At 45.3% G+C, this 21,342-nt stretch overlaps 1 protein-coding gene across 1 annotated transcript in view; it reads left to right on the top strand.

Annotated features, from left to right (window-relative positions):
- The first annotated feature begins 9,044 nt into the window (after window positions 1-9,044).
- SEC11C (SEC11 homolog C, signal peptidase complex subunit) overlaps window positions 9,045-21,342 on the top strand; it is a 77,551-nt gene continuing 65,253 nt past the window's right edge. Inside the window, exon 1 of the mRNA XM_063959377.1 lies at window positions 9,045-9,214. Coding sequence (XP_063815447.1) covers window positions 9,173-9,214 — 42 coding nt within the window. The 5' untranslated portion in view covers window positions 9,045-9,172. The remainder of the gene's footprint in view (window positions 9,215-21,342) is intronic.

Genomic DNA, 21,342 nt, shown 5'->3' with positions numbered 1-21,342 from the left:
TATTAACATATCCTCCATATCATTGGTCACACCCACATGGCCCTGGCCACACCCACACAGCACTACTACTACTACTCCACTTCGGACTATAGGGTTTAATTCTTATGACTTTGTAAGACAGATGTGTTACTAGATATTGGTGACCTTGGAAAAAAAGACAGGAAAGTGGCCTTAAGTAGGTGGGACCAAGTTGACTGTAGGCACAGCCCAAAACAAAAGTAGGCCGGGCAGTGGTGGCACCAGGGTCGATGACACCTGGTGCAGCCAATAGTTCCCCCTGCATGTAGCTCTGGCACACCTGGGTGAGAATGGGGTGTGGCTCCGTGGATAGGGTGTGGCCTCTCAGGAGCCCACCAACTGCGTCAGTATGGGGGCATGGCCTCATGGGAAGCACCTCAGTTACAGCATCCCCGGAGACACTGAGACTAGTGTTGGCACTGCCGGCTCCGCCTCAGTGACAGGATCCAAATGCCCCAAAATAATGTCACAGTGCAGCAACTGGCATTTTGGTGTCACCCCATGGAAGGCTGACACCCACGCCCACACACCCCTTGTCACGCCTAAGAGGCGTGGCATCCCTAGTCAACTAAGGATAATGCAACATGATAATTGGATATACAGCAACTGCAGAGAGCACCCCAGTGGCTGCCAGACATTTCAGAGCGCATCCCAATGACCACTATACAATACAGAGAGCAACCTAGGGACATCTGTATAAAACAGAGAACATCCCAGTGATCAACATACATTATAGGTAGGCTTGCCATAATATCTCTTTAGTCCGGGACACCTATGATTTACACGGGTTCTAAGGCAGATTAAATTCAAACCTGCAATTAATCTGGTTAAAATTAGCAACAGACTGGTGTATATCATAGGTGTCTGGGATTAAAGTCCATACAGTACCATACAAACCTGACATGCAAAGCAGATGATTGTGGATATTCTATATATTTAAAAGCTAGATTGCGCTATAAAAAAAATTCATATAAAATTTGCGAAGCGGACTGCATGCTTCCTTACTTGTAAAACTGGAGGACTATTCAATAAATATATATAATAACACTTGGTATATGCGCCTTAATTTGAAGGAAATTACAATCCCATTGATTCGCCCAGTACAACAGAGGATCGTAGCATTTTACAGCGAGTGGATGGGCTGACGCGATTCAATGCAGAGGCACCTTTCACGTTGCAAAAAAAGAATATCTGCTCTTTTTTTTTTTATTGAGGCATAGTACTGATTTTGGAATACTGCTGACAAATATAAAATACTGTTGCTTCCCAGAAAGGGGAGCGATAAACTATGCTCTAGAGACATGTCCTAAAATCTGCTCAAATATGACTATGAGCAATGTATGAGCAAATATGGACAATGTACACTGCAGGGAAAAATGTCGGCAGGCTGAGCCCAGAGGATAGAGCTGATGAAACCTTTTGTTCTACAGAGATTAATGTGCTTTTATTTTAATCACCTGCATATATGTGTGACCGAAATGTATATGGATTTTTATCAGCGCAGGCCTTGGCGTTCTATGGAGTGGTATAAAACAATCTTATAGAAAGCATTTTGCCTGACAGTTATTGATTTTGCATAGATCCTAAAGTATACCTGCTGTGGCAAAGTAGAAACATTTCATTATCATCTAGAGAAGGTGCTGAACGCATCATTGGGAGGGGAAGGGGACTTGGGGGGCTAACATAGAATTTGACATCAGATAAGAACCACTTGGCCCATCTAGTCTGTCCCTTTTTTTTACCATATTTTTACCTTAAATATTATTTGATCCTTATTTCTTTGTAAAAATATCCTTATGTCTATCCCATGCATGTTTAAATTGCTCTACTGTCTTAGCCTCTACCACCTCTACCACCTCTGATTGGAGGCTATTCCACTTGTCCACTCACTACCCTTTTTGTGAAGTAATTTTTCCTCATATTTCCCCTGATCCTCCCCCCTCCAGTCTCAGTGCATGTCCCTGTGTCCTATTGCTTCTCTTCATTTGAAGAATGTTTCCCTCCTGGACTTTGTTAAAACCCTTGATATATTTGAAAGTTTCTATCATGTCCCCCCTTTCCCTTATCTGCTCCAAACTATACATATTGAGATTTCTTAGTCTTTCTGGGTATGCTTTGTGATGTAGGCCATGCACCATTTTAGTTGCCCTTCTTTGTACAGTCTCTAATGTATTAATATCCTTTTGAAGATATGGCCTCCAGAACTGAACACAGTGTTCTAGATGAGGCCGTACCAATGACTTATACAGTGGCATTATTACTTCTTTCTTTCTTTCTGCTGCTGATTCCTCTCCCAATGCAGCCAAGCATCTGACTAGCCTTCCTCATTGCTTACCTGCCTTTAGGTCACCTTAAATAGTGACTCCTGGAGACCTTTCCTCCTCAGTAGTTTCCAGTGTAGTGCCATTAATACTATATTTAGCCTTTGGATTTTTGAGACTCAAGTGCATGATTTTGCATTTTTTGGCATTAAACTGTAATTGCCACACTCTTGACCATTCCTTTAGTCTACCTAGATCCTCAATCATTTGTTTTACCCCTCCTGGTGTGTCTACCCTGGCTGGTGCACGAACTGCAATTTGGAAAAGATTTACAGAATTAGGGAGAACATGCAGTTATTCTAAATATTTGTCTGTAATTTCCAACACAAATACTGATTAATAAAGATATATTTATTTCAATGCACAAACAAAAAATAACTTTTTTTATTCTGAGTAAACTCTACACTACAAAATCAACCAGATATGTTTTTTTTTTTTTATGAAACCAACGGAGCCAATTAACCTACCAGTATATTTTTGGACTGTAGGAGGAAACCCACACAAGTACGGGGAGAATATACGAACTCCACACAGGGCTGTGGTGGGAATCAAACCCATGACCTCAGTGCATCACTGTAACATAAGACCTACTCTGGGTATTTGCTACAAAACACTAATTATCTGGTTACGGGCCTCTTGGAGGGGCCCTTGTCAGCAGCTGAGAGGGAACATGTCACCCTTTGCAGTGTGAAGAGACGCTTGCAGGGCTGCATATAGTATTTTCCATTATTTTCCCCCAGATGGGGATATTGCGTATCCATAACTGCAATATATAATAATAATAATTGTATTTATATAGCGCTCTTTCTCCAACAGGACTCAAGGCGCTTTATAGACATCATAAACAATGCACATAATACAGAAGATGTAAGTAATGCAGCAATAGACAAGCCACACAGACGTAAAAAGAAAACCTAGAACGCACAATGGGGATCATTCCGAGTTGATCTCTAGCTGCCGTTGTTCACAGCGCAGCGATCAGGCTAAAAATCGGCATTTCTGCGCATGCGTATAGCCCGCAATGCGCACGCGCGTCGTATGGGTACAAAGCCCGTTGTGGTTGTGCACAGGTTTTAGCAAAGTTTTCAGTCGCACTGACGGCAGTAAGAAGATTGACAGGAAGGGGGCGTTTCTGGGTGTCAACTGACCATGTTCAGGGAGTGTTTGCAAAAACGTAGGCGTGTCTGAAAAAATGCAGGCGTGGCTGGGCGTTCGCTGGTCGGGTGTATGACGTCAAATCCGGACACGAATAGGCTGAAGTGATCGCAAGCGCTGAGTAGGTTCAGAGCTACTCAGAAACTGCACAAACTGTTTTAGCAGATCTCGGCTGCACATACGTTCGCACTTCTGCTAAGCTACAATACACTCCCCAGTGGGCGGCGGCATAGCGTTTGCACGGCTGCAAAACTAGCTAGCAAGCGATCAACTCGGAATGACCCCCAATAAGCATAATGCAGGATTGGTGTAGACATTTTGGGTAAAAACTTCCACCGGTTGTGTCTATTACCCTCACAGGTACCAGGTGAGGCAGCCATCTTGGGCGCGCTTCGTAGGATTAACCTGGGTGGAATAGTCTACCCCTAGCAAAGATGACACAAAATGGGGTGATTGCAGCATCCTAACGCTCAGAGTAGGGTCCCAACAAAACAGTCATGTCTATGTATTTTCCATCCCATCCACAAGCGTGCCAGATGAGGCAGACATGTTGGACGCACTACGAAGGTTACACTGTGGGAGGTGACTATAGAACAGCCCAATGCATTTATGGGAAAACTGACACTGTAAAGTAGTACGATATAACCTGCATGGAAAGATCCACGTGAAGTACATCCTGCCCTCGGAGGAACCATCCGAGGTAACCATCTGGGGTGCACTGATGAGGTTGCAGCTGGCATGATGTGCAATCAGTAGAGGTACACATTACAGGAGACGCACACGGTGGGGTGGAAGTACGCTGTTAGGGAGAAGAACACATTTGCAGGTTCCCGATGGCATGGGGAAAATCGGGAAAACATTATTTTGATAAAATTATAAATGTCCTGGTCTCGTGGGCGCACGGGTGGGTGTGAGGATGTAATTACAATTACCGGCATCCATTGACTATAATGGGATAAAAGATTATTCTCTCATTGATTCAGTTTTTTGAGGGGACTCGGGGCAGGAGAGGCCAATCTGACCCGTGGAATCGGATTTTCCAGATTAATCTCAGGTGATTACGTTACAGTAGCATTAAACAGCATTGTGTTTTCTAAGCAATTAATCTCATGAAATGAGTTAACTTGTATGTGTATTTTAGGGCTAATAGTTTCAAATACTGTTACTGCTCCCTGGATTTTACAGTGAAACCAAGTGGTGGCCCAGGACAGACACTTCTTGCTGCTTCATCTCTACAAAGCCCAGCCAATGTGATTTATAAATTCAGTGTTAAAATAGCACAAAAAAGGTCGTAGGACATCCCCAATTACATCACCTACCGGCTCTAGAAGCTAGATCCTGTCAGCATACTTGCATACCTCCCAAAATACTGTATTGTCAGACCGATTCATGACTGGGATGGGTGTATACAGTCAATGGGTTGTGTCCGCGTAACTGAAGGTCCAGGCATGCTTAGCGCTTTTCAACGCTAAGCTTTCCCTCCTTCCAGGGTCCTCTTAACAGCAGTGTAGGCCCCTGGGCAAAGCAATGCACTGGGGCCCCTACCCATCCTCCAGCGGTAGGGGTGGAGGGGTGTGGTATGGAAAGTAGATAGTAACAAGGTCGACAGTGTCTAGGTCGACCACTATTGGTCAACAGTAACTAGGTCGACAGGGTCTCTAGGTCGACAGAGTCTTTAGGTCGACATGGTCTAGGTCGACAGGTCAAAAGGTCCGCATGTGTTTTTTATGGGGGGTTTGTGTCGTTTTCTTCGTAGAGTGACCGGGAACCCCAATTAGTGCACCATGTCCCCTCGCGTTCGTGCAAGGTTACCGTTCCCAATTGTAGTACACGTGGATCGTTAAGTATGAAAAGGTTCAAGAAAATAAAAAAATGGTGAAAAACTCATGTCGACCTTTTGACCTGTCGACCTAGAATATGTCGACCTAGAGACCCTGTCGACATAGAAACCCTGTCGACCTAGTTACTGTCGACCAATAGTGGTCGACCTAGATAGTGTCGACCTAGTTACTGGCGACCTAGAGACCGGATCCCGGGTGGAGGGTGCTATCTGCGTCAGCTTTGATGTCCCGCATGTAGGAACAGAAGCAGTCATTTCTGCTCATTACTCCTTTACTGGGCAGATGGTGGGAAATGGGGGGGGGGGGGGGGGAGGGAGAACACTAAACTGTAGAAGGGGGCATTGGGCTGAATGAAGGGGCCCAGTACTGACTTCCAGGGTGGTAGGGGGTGTTTAATACGCAGGGGAGGGGTGTATAGTGCAGTGGGCTTAATATTCATAATTTTATACTCCCTACCAGCGTCGACCTACATAGTGCACTTCAGATGGGTGCCTCAGATGGTTCCTCCGCAGGCAGGATGTGCTTCACGTGGATCTTTCCGCACAGGGTATATCATACCACCACACGTGTCAGTTTTCCCATATATGCATTGGGTCCTTGTATGGCTTACCTCCCACAGTGCAACCTTCATAGCGTGCCCAACATGGCTGCCTCATATGGTACACTCATGGATGGGATGAAAAATACATGAACCTGATGGTTTTGTTGGGACCCTACTCTGAGTGTTTGGACGCTGCAATCACCCCATCTTGTCTTGTGTCATCTCTCCTATTCCACTCAGGGTAATCCTACGCAACATGCCCAATATGGCTGCCTCACCTGGTACCTGTGAGGGTGGAATATACAACCCATGGAAGTTATTTCCCAGAATTCCTACTCCAACCCTGTATGTGCGCTCGAGGGTTTTTTTTATATGTCTGTGTGGCTTGTTTATTGCTGTATTACTTACATCTTCTGTATTATGTGCATTGTGTTTAATGTGTGTAAATCGCCTTGAGTCCTGTTGGAGAAAACGTGCTACAGGTTGAGTATCCCATATCCAAATATTCCGAAATACGCAATATTCCGAAATACGGACTTTTTTGAGTGAGAGTGAGATAGTGAAACCTTTGTTTTTTGATGGCTCAATGTACACAAACTTTGTTTAATACACAAAGTTATTAAAAATATTGTATTAAATGACCTTCAGGCTGTGTGTATAAGGTGTATCTCAAACATAAATGAATTGTGTGAATGTAGACACACTTTGTTTAATGCACAAAGTTATAAAAAATATTGGCTAAAATGACCTTCAGGCTGTGTATATAAGGTGTATATGAAACATAAATGCATTCTGTGCTTAGATTTAGGTCCCATCACCATGATATCTCATTATGGGATGCAATTATTCCAATATACGGAAAAATCCCATATCCAAAATACCTCTGGTCCCATGCGTTTTGGATAAGGGAGACTGTATATATAAAATAATAATTATTATTATTAAGTCACTAGGAGATTGTCCCAAAACAATTCTTTACTTATATAGATACTTAACAACTACTTATCCAGATCACACAAATGATCTGCGGCATTGTGTTGCCGGGGGTGGGGCCATAATGATGCAATTCACAGCTAGTATGGTTATTTAACTAATATACTGGTAATACTTAAAATAGATAAATATATAAAGATCCAGGCAATTAGAAGTCCCTTAGCTCCCATCTGTGTGTATTGAGTGAATGCATATACATTTATGGTAATTCATATGTTATAATTATCATTTTTGCAGTTTAATGAGTTAGAAATGCAAATGAACTCAACTATAGCTGCAAAGTGTTTTCTCTACACAGTTTCATCTCCTTATTTCTGTGTTTATGGGCGCAGCAATGTTGGGCGACTCCCCAAACTGACACCCCATTGCACTTCCCTCATGGGGGGTCATTCAGACCTGATCGCACGCTAGTATTTTTGCGATCAGATCAGAACTGCGCATGCGTATGCATCGGGTACAAAGCGGATCGTTGCTGTGCGATGGATTGTACAAAGAATCCATTTGCACTGCCAATCGCAAAGAGATTGACAGGAATAAGGTGTTTGTGGGTGTAAACTGACCGTTTTCTGGGAGTGGTCGGAAAAACGCAGGCGTGTCCAAGCGTTTGCAGGGCGGGTGTCTGACGTCAATTCAGGCCCCGGACAGTCTGAAGTGATCGCAGCGGCTGAGTAAGTTCTGGGCAACTCAGAAACTACACAAAACTTTTTTGTACCGCTCAGCTGCACAAGTGTTCGCACACTTGCAAAGCAAAAATACACTCCCCTATAGGCGGCGACTATGCGAACACAGGACTGGAAAAAACCCTAGCGAGTGATCAGGTCTGATTTAGGCCCATAGTATGCAGTTGGCTCAGGGATGGGATTATTTTACCGATACCACCTTTAAATAGTGGGAGGTATAACGTTCAAAATTGGTTGAAACATTATCTTCTGTTACATAAAAACAAAAGTAAGGCTTTCAGCAAATATCCACTGTGTTATTTGGGTTTTCCAGATGTTTTATGACATTTTTGCAGTTTATTTTCAGGAACGGGGTCATTTTTTACTATTTGCAGAATGTCTTTTTTTTTTTTTTTTTTTAGTTTTATTTGCAGGAATGGTGTCACGTTTACAGTTTATATGCTGGAACTGTGTAATTTTTTTATTATTTGCAGGAACTGTATTTTTTTTAACGTTTAATTGCGGGAACGGTGTCACATTTACATTTACAGTTTATTTGCAGGAACTGTCATTTTTTACTATTTTTACTATTTGCAGGAACTGTATTTTTTTACAGCTTTATCTGCAGGAACGGTGTCTTTTTTTACTATTTGCAGGAACTGTATATTTTTTTACAGTTTTTATTTGCAGGAACGGTGTCTTGTTTACACTTTATTTGCAGGAACAGTGTCATTTATTACTATTTGCAGAAATTGAATTCATTTTACAGTTTTATTTGCAGGAACTGTGTCACGTTTACAGTTTATTTGCTGGAACTGTGTAAATTTTTTACTATTTGCAGGAACTGTATTTTTTTTAGTTTCATTTGCAGGAACTGTGTCATGTTTACAGTTTATTTGCAGGAACGGTGCAATTTTTTTACTATTTGCAGGAAACAATTTTTTTTACAGTTTTATTTGCAGGAACGGTGTCATGCTTACAGTTTATTTGCAGGAAGTGGGTTATTTTCTACTATTTGCAGGAACTGTATTTTTTTTTACAGCTTTATTTGCAGGAACGGTGTCATGTTTACAGTTTATTTACAGGAATTGGGTTATTTTTACTATTTGCATTTTGCAGGAACGGTATTTTTTTTTGTTTTATTTGCTGGAACATTGTCACGTTTACAGTTTATTTGCAGGAACAGTACTATGTTTACAGTTTACCTGCAGAAACTGTTTTATTCTTTACAGCTTATTTGCAGGAACTGTGCCATACTGCTAGGGTTGCACCTGTAGTAATAGTAATATAGTAGTAACTAATAAGTAATATATATAGCATTACTGCAGGGTCTTCCTAGCTGACTGAGCTTTCTTTATCTCCACAAACCCGCGCAAAGCATGACGGGACATGTAGTCCTCGCCAGGCTCCGTACACGTGGAACGCCGGACTAAACGCGCCCTCTGAGGACTGCAGATCCCGTCATGCTCTGCGAGCGGCCTATGAATGAGCACCACATGGAACAGGGGGAGCCGGGGTGGGTATCCTGGCAACAAGCCCCTCCTCCCACGGCTGCCAGCCTCTGTATTGTAGTGGTGGCAGCAGCTGGCACCTCTCCCCCGGTTCTCACCTCATGCACCCCCATCCCAGGCGGGCACCCTAGGCATGGATCTGTTCGGGGACCTACGAAGGATGAACAAGAGGCAGGTGAGTGACGGGCAGGACTGCCCAGGGGTCCCATATGGTGCCCAGCTGGGGGCCACATGTATTACCACCAGTAACTTTTACCATGCTGTAAGTCACTGGGCCATCACCCCACCTCATTCCTCACTCACACTGGTTATCCTGTGCTATGTGTATTTATTTCTGATTATTGCTAGGTTATAGGTGAAATAACATGAGACAGTCAATTAGGGGGTCCCTCAGCCCCCATGTATGTGCACAGAATGAATGCATGTGAAATTCTGGTCCTTAATATTGTAAGTATAGCTATCATTTATGGAGTTTTAAGGAGTTAAAATCCAGGGAAGAATGAAAATATATATATATATATATATATATATATATATATATATATATTAGATATTGCTACAAGTCAGAATATCAGTATATATATGTATATATATATATATATGATACTCAGAAGCCTTTGCATATTTGCAAAATACTCTCCGTACACTGTCTCATTTCCCTATTTCTCTATGGATATGAATCCTGCAAGCACCGTATAGCTACGTAGTGCTACATAGTGTACACAGCACTGTGCCCTACTGGAAGAAAGCAGCGCAAGGACAAGTACAGATGCAGGAAGACCACGGACACAGAGATTCCTGACCCAAAAAGCTTACACTCCAAAATGGTAATTATTTCCTTCAGTGTGGTAGGTTATTTTATTGTCAAAGGGTGAAAGCCCCTCGCATGCCATTAGCAAACGCACTATCTTGCGCCAGTCTGGTGAAGTATGTATGGATTCCGACATTCATTGAGCTGCTTTTATTATTCAGACCTCTTGCTCACAATAGTGCATATGTGACATAAGGCATACTGCGCTAAAAGAGCGACAAAGATGATTATTCTCGATTGTGGGTTTGCAAATTTCAAATTTGCAAAGCTCATGTATCGACTTAAGAGGTGACTCAGATCTGATCGCTGGGCTGCTAACTTTGCTGTCCTGCGTTCAGATAGTCGCCGCCCCCAGAGGGAGTGTACATTCGCCGTGCAAGTGTGCGATCCCATGTGTACGCTGAGCTGCAAAAATGCACTGTGTGCAGTGTGTGCGCATCCCAGGACTTACTCCTCCAGTGCAATGAGAAAAGGCTGATCAGGGTCGAAGCTGACGTCAGACACCCTCCCTGAAAACGCTTGGGCACGCCTGCGTTTTTCCACACACTCCCAATAAATGGTCAGTTACCACCCACAAACGGCCTTGCGATCGGATTTTTCGCACCATCCTGTCGCTGAGCGGCGATGCCCTTTGTTGTTGTCCGACGCGTGTGCACATTACGGTGCATACCCCATGCGCAGTTAGTACCTGATCGCCCGCTGTGCAAGAACGCACACCAGCAGCGGTCAGGTATGACTCAGGCCCTTAGCCCAGAGTTTTGCATTGCAGATCATTGATGGGACGTATAAAGCAAACTTTTTCAAAGTAAAGCTTATGAGACATTATTACCCCTCCAGAGTACCCTAATATTACATTGGTGTCTGGGCATGTTAAATATTCAAATTAGTAACCATTACTTGTGTTGTGAGACAGTTGCGCCTATTGCAGTTATAGAAATCCGCCATACCTATTCTGCATACTGTATGAAAATAATAATGATTATTACTACTACAGTGGAATGCCAATTATCCAGAATCATATTAACAGTGGGGCGGATTAACCAGGCAGCTAAAAACTTATATCCTCCCTATATTACAGTATATGAATACAGTACGGACAGTGCTGTACAGTAGGACCTGCTATCCTGCACGTGTTCATATCCAGCGTGCACCTCTGCGTACTGCATTCTACATTCCAGTGTAGCATCACAGCGCTAGCCCTGTCCGCATTACCCACTACATACAATACCATAGGTACTGTATATATTTTTGGATTAATCGTGAATTGGATTATCCAGGCAGCCTTTCCCCAGGTCATGGGTTCGATACTCACCATGGCTCTAACTGTGTGGAGTTTTTATATTCTCCCCGCGCTTGCGTGGGTTTCCTCCGCAGACTCTGGTTTCTTCCACAACCCAAAAATATACTGGCTCCAACAAAATGAACCCTAGCGTGAATGTGGACACGTGGTAACATATTTATCAGTCTGCGATGTGGGACAGTGTCAAATGCCTTACTAAAGTCTAGATATGCTACATCTACAGCTCCCCCTTGATCTATTATTTTCATCACAGAGTCAAAAAAGTCAATAAGATTTGTTTGGCATGATCTCCCACCAGTAAATCCATGCTGTTTTGGATCCTGTAAGTTGTTTGCTTTAAGATATTCCACAACTCTTTCTTTTAGTAGTTTTTCCATTACTTTCCCTACTACTGATGTAAGGCTTACTGGTCTGTAGTTACTTGCTTCTTCCTTGCTTCCACTTTTGTACAGTGGAACTACATTTGCTCTTTTCCAGTCCTCTGGAATGGCACCTGTATTTAGTGACTGGTTAAATAATTCTGTTAATGGTGCCACCAGCACATCTTTTAGCTCTTTTAGTATCCTTGGGTGTATCCCATCTGGCCCCATTGATTTATCCACTTTTAGTTTTGAAAGTTCTGCTAGGACCTTCTCCTCTGTAAATGTATTTTCATGTACCTTATTTTTATGAATGTCCTTGCAACTTAACTCTGGCCCCTTCCCTTCTCCTTCTGTAGTAAATACTGAGCAAAAATAATGATTTAGGTGATCTGCAATTGCCTTGTCTCCCTCCACCAAATTCTCACTCTCTGGGCCATATTCAATTAGCAGTGATAACGGACTTTTCACGTGAAAAGTCCGGTTTTCGGGTGAAAAACCGGACTTTTCACGTGAAATGCAATTACAGCCTATTCAATTATCCTGGAAAATTTATCGGTGATCATGTTTTCACTAATTTCACTTCACCTTCTCTGAAGCAGGTGAAAAGTTGGGAAAAGTCACTATTTTAAGGTAAAAATGTTTGGATATGGTACAGAACTCCTGGGACACCCCCCTTTATGACTAATTAGGCACGTTGAAGTTTTTAATTATTTTTAATTGGCCAATAATGACATGTCATTTTTGGGGTGAAAAAGTAAAAAGTGATGGAAATTGGGGTTCAAGGTATGGGACAGGTATATTGGGGTGCTTTATGAGTGGGACAGGTGTTTTTTAGGCTTGCAGATGGGAGTAATCGGTCTGTTTCCACTTTTTTTAAAAGTACCCTAAAATGACCCAAATATATACTTATACCCATTTTCATGTACCCCAAATTTAGTGAGAGCATTTATTTTGCTCAAAAAAACTTGCTTTCTATCATTTTTTTGCATTTTTTAAAAAATGCATATAACCGCCATTTCACACAATTTAAGTCCCCAAAAACTCTCTAATGTGATCTCTAACACACTTCTCTTCTGTTTTCCTATGTTAGTTTAGCATTTTTTGGGGTACAGGCTGATTTCCCCATTTTCACCTGCACTTTTCACTGCAAGAATTTTCACGTGAAACCCGGTCGGAATTGAATAGGTCGAAAAATGGAGCGTTTTCGCGGCAATTTTCGGCCGATTGCCGCGAAAAATTTTCGGGCGAAAAATTGCCGCAAATTTGCGGATAATTGAATACCCTAGTCTGTCTTAAGTCTTATTATTCCTCCATTTGATTTTCTCCTTTCATTTATATACTTAAAAAAAGTTTTGCCCCCTTTATCTACTGACTGGGCCATTTTCTCCTCGGCTTCTGCCTTTGCACGTCTCATCACTTTCTTAGCATCCTTCCGTCTGTCAAGATACACCTCTTTGTCATTATTATTTTGAGTCTGTTTGTATTTCCTAAAAGCCATCTTTTTTGCTTTCACACTAGTTGATACTTCTTTTGTGAACCACACTGGCTTCCTTTTCCTGGTGCTTTTCCTCACCCTTTTGATACAAAGGTCTGTTGCCCTTAGTATTGCATTTTTCAGTTTTTCCCACCTCTCCTGCACCCCTTCCAAGTTCCTCCAGTTCGCCAATGAATCACTTAAACATCTCCCCATTTTTGCAAAGTCAGCATTTCTAAAATCCAACACCTTTGTTTTTGTGTGACCGGAGTTGGATCCTGTCTTTATACTAAACCATACTGCTTGATGATCACTGGATCCCAGGTGCTCACCCACATATATGTCTGATATCCTGTCAGCATTTGTAAGAATTAAATCTAATATTGAGTCTTTGCGAGTGGGCTCCCTCACCAATTGCTTGAGAGATGCTCCCTGTAAGGAATTTAGAAATTTGCCACTTGTAGCTGAACTTGCAAAAGACCCCTCCAAATTTACATCAGGTAAATTAAAGTCTCCCATGATTATGACTTCTCCCTTTAAAGCCATTTTAGAGATGTCCAACAATAGGTTCCTGTCCAAATCCTGCCCCTGGCCTGGTGGTTTATAGATCACCCCAATGCGAATAATGTCCTTCTCCCCGGTTTCTGTGGTGACCCAAAGGGCCTCAGTTTTGTCCTCAACATTTTGTATTAAAGTAGCATTGATGCTTTTTTTCCACATACATTGCTACCCCTCCTCCTATTCTTCCCATTCTATCCTTTCTAAATAAATTGTATCCTGATATAGCTATGTCCCAGTCATGATACTCATTGCACCATGACTCAGTAATTGCGACAATATCCAGGTTATCCCTTGTCATTATCGCAATTAGCTCTGGAATTTTGTCTCCTAAGCTCCTAGCATTTGCACACATAGCTTTAAGAATTTTGTCAGTGCATCTGTTATTAGTAGCCATGTCCAGACAGTACAAAATAAATGTCAACTTTAAAGTTGAAATTACCTGTTTGGTGATGTTGTTCAGTGTTTTTTTTTTTTGTTTTCTTCACTAATCAGGAATCACACTCTGTCTTTTACACCACGACTACACCTCACTAAATGTAAACATATAGGCCCTCATTCCGAGTTGTTCGCTCGTTATTTTTCTTCGCATCGCAGCGATTTTCCGCAAACTGCGCATGCGCAATGTTCGCACTGCGCCTGCGCCAAGTAAATTTGCTAAGAAGTTTGGTATTTTACTCACGGCTTAACGAAGAAATTTCTTCGTTCTGGTGATCGGAGTGTGATTGACAGGAAGTGGGTGTTTCTGGGCGGAAACTGGCCGTTTTATGGGAGTGTGCGGAAAAACGCTGCCGTTTCTTGGAAAAACGCGGAAGTGGCTGGAGAAACGGGGGAGTGTCTGGACGAACGCTGGGTGTGTTTGTGACGTCAAACCTGGAACGAAACTGACTGAACTGATCGCAGTGGCAGAGTAATGGGCCCTACACACTGGCCGATATTTTGAAAGATATGAACGATCTCGTTCATAAATGAACGAGATCTCGTTCATATCTTTCAGTGTGGAGACTTAAGCGATGAACGATGCGCGTCCCCGCGCTCGTTCATCGCTGGTCTCCTGTCGGCTGTGCATGCAGGCCAATATGGACGATCTCGTCCATATTTGCCTGCACGTCTATGGAGCCGGGTGACGGGGGGAGTGAAGAAGCTTCACTCCCCCCGTCACTGCCCCCCCCGCCGCCGGGTCGCTCGTCGGCCGTATCGGCCGTCGGGCACCTCGGCCAGTGAGTAGGGCCCATAAGTCTCGAGCTACTCAGAAACTGCAAAGAAATTTCTATTCACAATTCTGCTAATCTTGCGTTCGCAATTCTGATAAGCTAAGATTCACTCCCAGTAGGCGGCGGCTTAGTGTGTGCAAAGCTGCTAAAAGCAGCTAGCGAGCGAACAACTTGGAATGAGGGCCATAGTACACCTGTCCACAATGGCCAAATGGTCAAAGGATGTAAACACCAGACAGCATGCAGTAATAAACTGTTTCACTGAACAACTTCCCCACACATGCAATGCCAATTACAAGCAAATCATTACATCAAAAACGGGTGTGGTATTGAAAGTCGACAATGTCTAGGTTGACCACTATTGGTCGACGGTAACTAGGTCGACAGGGTGTCTAGGTCGACAGGGTCTTTAGGTCGACATGTTCTAGGTCGACAGGTCAAAAGGTCGACATGAGTTTTTAATGTTATTTTGGTGTCGCTTTCTTCGTAGAGTGACCGGGAACCCCAATTAGTGCACCGCGTCCCATCGCTTCGGGCATGGTGCCTTCGCTCCGCTACCGCTTTGCTCGGCACAGATTACCGTTCCAATCGTAGTCCACGTGGATCGTTAAGTATGAAAAGGTTCAAAAAAAGAAAAAAATTGTGAAAAACTCATGTCGACCTTTTGACCTGTCGACCTAGAACATGTCGACCTAAAGACCCTGTCGACCTAGACACCCTGTCGACCTAGTTACTGTCGACCAATAGTGGTCGACCTAGACATTGTCGACCTAGTTACTGTCGACTTTCAGTCCGGATCCCATCAAAAACATACATGAGTTTGCATAAGAGAGAACTGTAGTGAGCAGATTGGGGGTAGACAAAATAGATTGTAAGCTCCACTGGGGCAGAGACTGATGTGAATGGCCGAGTATTCTTTGTAAAGCGCTGAGGAATATGTGTGCGCTATATAAACAACTGGTAATAAATAAACTGTATAATAATATCAGAACGTCAAGGGGACAGTTAAGATACGTGTGTGTAGTGTGCAGCCGCCCTACCTTATTCCTTATAAAGCTTTAATGGTTAAAGGTGTTTTGTAAATAGAAGTGAAACGATGTCATTACTCATCTATTAGACAGTTTGAAACATTTTGTTACTAATTATGGGGGTAATTCCAAGTTGATCACAGCAGGAATTTTGTTAGCAGTTGGGCAAAACCATGTGCACTGCAGGGGGGGGGGGGGGGGGGAGATATAACATGTGCAGAGAGAGAGAGATTTGGGTGGGGTGAGTTCAGTCTGCAATCTAATTTGCAGTGTAAAAATAGAGCAGCCAGTATTTACCCTGGACAGAAACAAAATAACCCACCCAAATCTAACTCTCTCTCTGCAAATGTTATATCTGCCCCCCCTGCAGTGCACATGGTTTTACCCAACTGCTAAAAAATTTCCTGCTGCGATCAACTTGGAATTACCCCCTATGTTTCAAACGTACATTTTTGTAATTTCATGGCAAACTGTTTATCATTGCAATGGGGTGCGGACTGTGGTCATGTAAGACAAGACAGGGGTCAACTCGTTTTTGTAAAACCTCGGAGCCAGCCTAAAAGTTTTGGAGCCCGACCATCAATCAGGGACGTAAGTAGGTGTGTGCGAAGGGGGCATCGCACATAGCGCTGCAGGGTAGGGGGCTCTGTTGGCGGCACGTGTCAATCTGTATTAATTACTTTCACTTTCAGCTTCTCCCCTTTTTGACGCCCATCCTCTCCTGACCGCCCCTGTCTCCTACCCTGACCCCTCCTGTCGCTAATATACCTATACAACATTCATGAGCTCAACTTGAGGTTTCTGTGTTATTCAGCCACACTGTCCTTTATCACATTTCAAGATGCTGACATACCTGGGATTCAAACCCATCGCCTGTTGCATTGCAGTCAGACACTCTATTCATTGAGCTATCTGCCCTTGCATTTCTCTCTCTGGCACAGGGCACCAAAAAGTTGGCTCTACCATCGATCCTAAACCGAAATATATTACAGCTTGCACAGGAAAAGCAGATAGAAGAACAGAACAAGTATAATCACGAACCTATTTTTGGTGTTTGTATTTAAGGATGCCCAAACGGGGTGCTTATACAGATGTAGCCATGCTCATCTTTGCTGCGATGCGGCATGCTGCAACGCGGCTTGCTGCGACTATTCGCAGCCGGCTAAGGCTTCTTTAATTCCTAAAGGAAATAAAAGTGATCGCCATCTGCTACGCCATGTAGCGTGCTGCATCGCAGTAAGATGAGCATGCCTACATCTGTACATAACACAAGTCATAGTCTCGGCTGCCCTGTGGGCTCATGCAGCTGGTGCATGTGGCTGCGCTGTAACTGCAGATTGCCAGTTTATGAACACCGCTGTATACAGAAACAGCAGAGACCTGTGTATAAGAGATGAGAGGGTTACATAGAAACATAGAATGTAACGGCAGATAAGAACCACCCGGCCCCATCTAGTCTGCACATGGACACACACTTACACACTAGACTCATTTTTCGTTGGGAGCCAGTTCACATACCAGTATATTTTTGGAGTGTGGGAGGAAACCGGAGTACCCGGAGGGAAACCAGGCAGGCACGGGGAGAATATACAAACTCCACACAGTTAGGGCTGCGGTGGGAATCGAACCCATGACCTCAGTGCTGTGAGGCAGTAATGCTAACCATTACACCGCCCGTGCTGCCCGTTTCCGAGTATGTATACTGACCGAGCAATGTATAAAGAAATGTACCTCCTCCCCTCTGACTGCTTCTTGTCCCCCCAATGCTCCTATACCTAACCCACTCCTGGCCAGTCTGTCCCGTCTCCCTAGCAGTGGAACCCGATGGTCATGTGACGCACATCCCGGCTCCGATTCTGCATACGTGTTGGAGACCGTTTGCTGTCAGACGCGAGGTTAGCACATGCACAAACATAAATAAATAAAATAAAGCAAACAGCAAACAAATCTAGGATTAACAAAAAAAACACAAAGCGAAAACACCAACAAATCTTACAACTAGAAGTCCCAGCACAGAAAATTCTCGACTAAAATCTTAGACACCATGGCGGCCTGGCGACCGGAATTTGCTAAGCCATGATATAAGATATACATAACGTGTGTTTACATTAAGTACAGGTTGTTCCCTCTTTTTCTTATCACTTTGTAGTGATTGTTTCCATTTAAGTGTAGAATTATATTCCGTGTCCCGCTGTGACGTCATTTACACCCTGCATTCTCATTGCTCCAGAACCAATAAAACACAATGGGAAAAACAAAGCCATACATAGTAGGCCTAGCCAGTCTCAGTGGCAAACGCAGGACTTTGAAAGGGGGGTTTCCAAATAATTTGTGTATAGGTTCCCCCACATAGACTGATGCACCACGACCCCCCCTACCCCACATAGACTGATGCACCACGACCCCCCCTACCCCACATAGACTGATGCACCACGACCCCCCCTCCCCCACATAGACTGATGCACCACGACCCCCCCTACCCCACATAGACTGATGCACCACGACCCCCCCTACCCCACATAGACTGATGCACCACGACCCCCCCTCCCCCACATAGACTGATGCACCACGACACCCCTTCTCCCACATAGACTGATGCACCACGACCCCCCCTCCCACACATAGACTGATGCACCATGACCCCCCCTCCCCCACATAGACTGATGCACCACGACCCCCCTTCCCCCACATAGACTGGTGCACCACGACCCCCCATCCCCCACATAGACTGATGAACCACGACCCCCCCCTCCCCCACATAGACTGATGCACCACGACCCCCCCTCCCCCACATAGACTGATGCACCACGACCCCCCCCCCTCCCTCACACAGACTGATGCACCACGCCCCCCCCTCTCCCACATAGACTGATGCACCACGCCCCCCCTCTCCCTCATAGACTGATGCACCACGTCCCCCCCCCCTCCCCCACATAGGCTGATGCACCACGGTCCCCCCTCCCCCACATAGACTGATGCACCACGTCCCCCCCTCCCCCACATAGGCTGATGCACCACGCCCCCCCCCCCCTCTCCCACATAGACTGATGCACCACGCCCCCCCCTCTCCCACATAGACTGATGCACCATGTCCCCCCCTCCCCCACATAGGCTGATGCACCAAGACCCCCCCTCCCCCACATAGACTGATGCACCAAAATCACATACCCCTCCCCCAATATATCAGCATGCAGACACCATGATCATTTTCCCCCTCCATACTGGCAGCATAGGCACCACCATAACCATCCCCCCCCCCCTCCCCCCTACACAGAGACAGGGACTCACTCATGTATCAAAGCATAATTTATTATAAAATATCAGCGCCCGCCCCTCCCCCGGTTCCCGCACTCACGCTGGCGGCCGATGACTGCATAATTTATTATGCAGAACCGGAGCCGGCACCCTCTCCCCCCGGCTCCAATTCAATTTGCAATCCAACCGCAAAAATTACAATGATGATGCGGGTGCATGCTATGGACCAATCCTGCATGTGCGCCCCGCATTTACTGCGGGTGACCCGCAATAAATGCGAACACCCCTGCCTGATTGACAGGCAGAGGCATTCGCTGGGCGGGAGGGCGTGGCAAAGCTCCGTTTCCTAGGCGTAGACGGAGCGTTACAGGGGCAGCATCAGGGAAACGGGGGCGCAGTGGTGCAAACGGGGGGCATGGCATGTGCGTGATCAGGGCGGCGGCGTGATGCAACATGTAGCCGCTCTGATCAAAAAGATGGCGGCGGCCCTCCTGCCAGCGCAGCCAGGGGTCGGTTAGCATGCTGGGCGGCCTTGCCCTGCGATAGGTGACTCAAAGGATTGCAAATTCTGCTTTTATGGAGAATTTGCAATTCTTACTGGATAGGGTCCAGTGTCCTGTCTCACTCAGACCTGCATAGATAGAAGTATAAGGCAGACATTGTCACTAATCATTCCTAAAGAGGCCCAGGGGGATATTTTGTTATTAAAGTGGTAATTTAACAAAATTAAAAAATAATAAAATAATAATTCTCTTGTTTCCAACCGTTCACCCAGTTGAGGCCGTTTGATAAGAAGTATGCCCCATATACTACAGTGGTGACCTGTCCGCATCTCCCTGCCTCCTGCACATGGCACGGTTCTGCAGCCTGTAATGGGCGATGATAGTGGTGACTGCAGGAGGGGAGCATCAGAGTGCAGCCTTGTTTAGCATGCTCCATATGCAGCTCTCCATGGGGAGGAACAGGCAGAATAATTGAATTAAAAACCGTGACGCTTAAGACTCCGTCAGTTTGGAGACAGGACCTCTAAGTCAGTGTTACACAAGTGGTCGATTGCAGCCTACAGGTCATCCCTGGCAGCAAGACCAGCAAGTGTGGATGTGATGGAGTGGGCCACTGTCTTCTGACAGTGGATGTTGTGTCTGCACTTGGCAGCAGTCTGCATGGCAAGTTGTGAGGGTGAGTGGTAGGGTCTCCGTACATATGGAGCATGCAGTATCTGCAGTCTCCGTGTAACGGGGTGGCGGGCAGTGGTTGGGGTCTCCGTGTAACGGGGTGGCCGGCAGTGGTTGGGGTCTCCGTGTAACAGGGTGGCTGGCAGTGGTTGGGGTCTCCGTGTAACGGGGTGGCTGGCAGTGGTTGGGGTCTCCGTGTAACAGGGTGGCTGGCAGTGGTTGGGTCTCCGTACATATGGAGCAGGCAGTATCTGCAGTCTCCGTGTAACGGGGTGACTGTTAGTGGTTGGGGTCTCCGTGTAACGGGGTGGCTGGCAGTGGTTGGGGTCTCCGTACATATGGAGCAGGCAGTATCTGCAGTCTCCGTGTAACGGGGTGACTGTTAGTGGTTGGGGTCTCCGTGTAACGGGGTGGCTGGCAGTGGTTGGGGTCTCTGTGTAACAGGGTGGCTGGCAGTGCTTGGGGTCTCTGTAACGGGGTGGCTGGCAGTGGTTGGGGTCTCCGTGTAACGGGCTGGCTGGCAGTGGTTGGGGTCTCCGTGTAACGGGGTGGCGGGCAGTGGTTGGGGTCTCCGTGTAACGGGATGGCGGGCAGTGGTTGGAGTCTCCGTGTAACAGGGTGGCGGGCAGTGGTTGGGGCTCTGTGTAACGGGGTGGCCGGCAGTGGTTGGGGTCTCCGTGTAACGGGGTGGCCGGCAGTGATTGGGGTCTCCGTGTAACAAAGTGGCTGGAAGATTCATATTCTGAAATGATATCAGGTCTCTTCTGATCTGGAGCACAACAGAATAATAGAATGACAAATAATGTATTTATAAATTATAAAGTGTAGTTGTGTCTCTTTATATGACTGCCTAGAATTGGGGGATACACCTTAAAACACCCCTGACGGACAAGTGGGCGCAGAGAGCAGTATAGAAGCTTAGCGAGTCTGTAAATTACCTGTATTGTTATGTTCTAGTCACCTGGCTGACCTGGGGTGTCTGACGTGCAGTGTTATTACATAGCGCATGGCTCAGCAGGGACATAATTACCAGGTGATATAGCGCTGCAGACTAGCTCCCCTGGTTATTTGCATTCACATAACCCACACATCATCCATGTCGCACACCGTTTGCTTCTACCTCTCC

The sequence above is a fragment of the Pseudophryne corroboree genome, chromosome 1, assembly GCF_028390025.1.
Source record: "Pseudophryne corroboree isolate aPseCor3 chromosome 1, aPseCor3.hap2, whole genome shotgun sequence".
Classification (NCBI taxonomy): Eukaryota; Metazoa; Chordata; class Amphibia; order Anura; family Myobatrachidae; genus Pseudophryne; species Pseudophryne corroboree.
The sequence above is the reverse complement of the archived record's forward strand: the minus strand, read 5'-3'. Positions and strand labels throughout refer to the sequence as shown.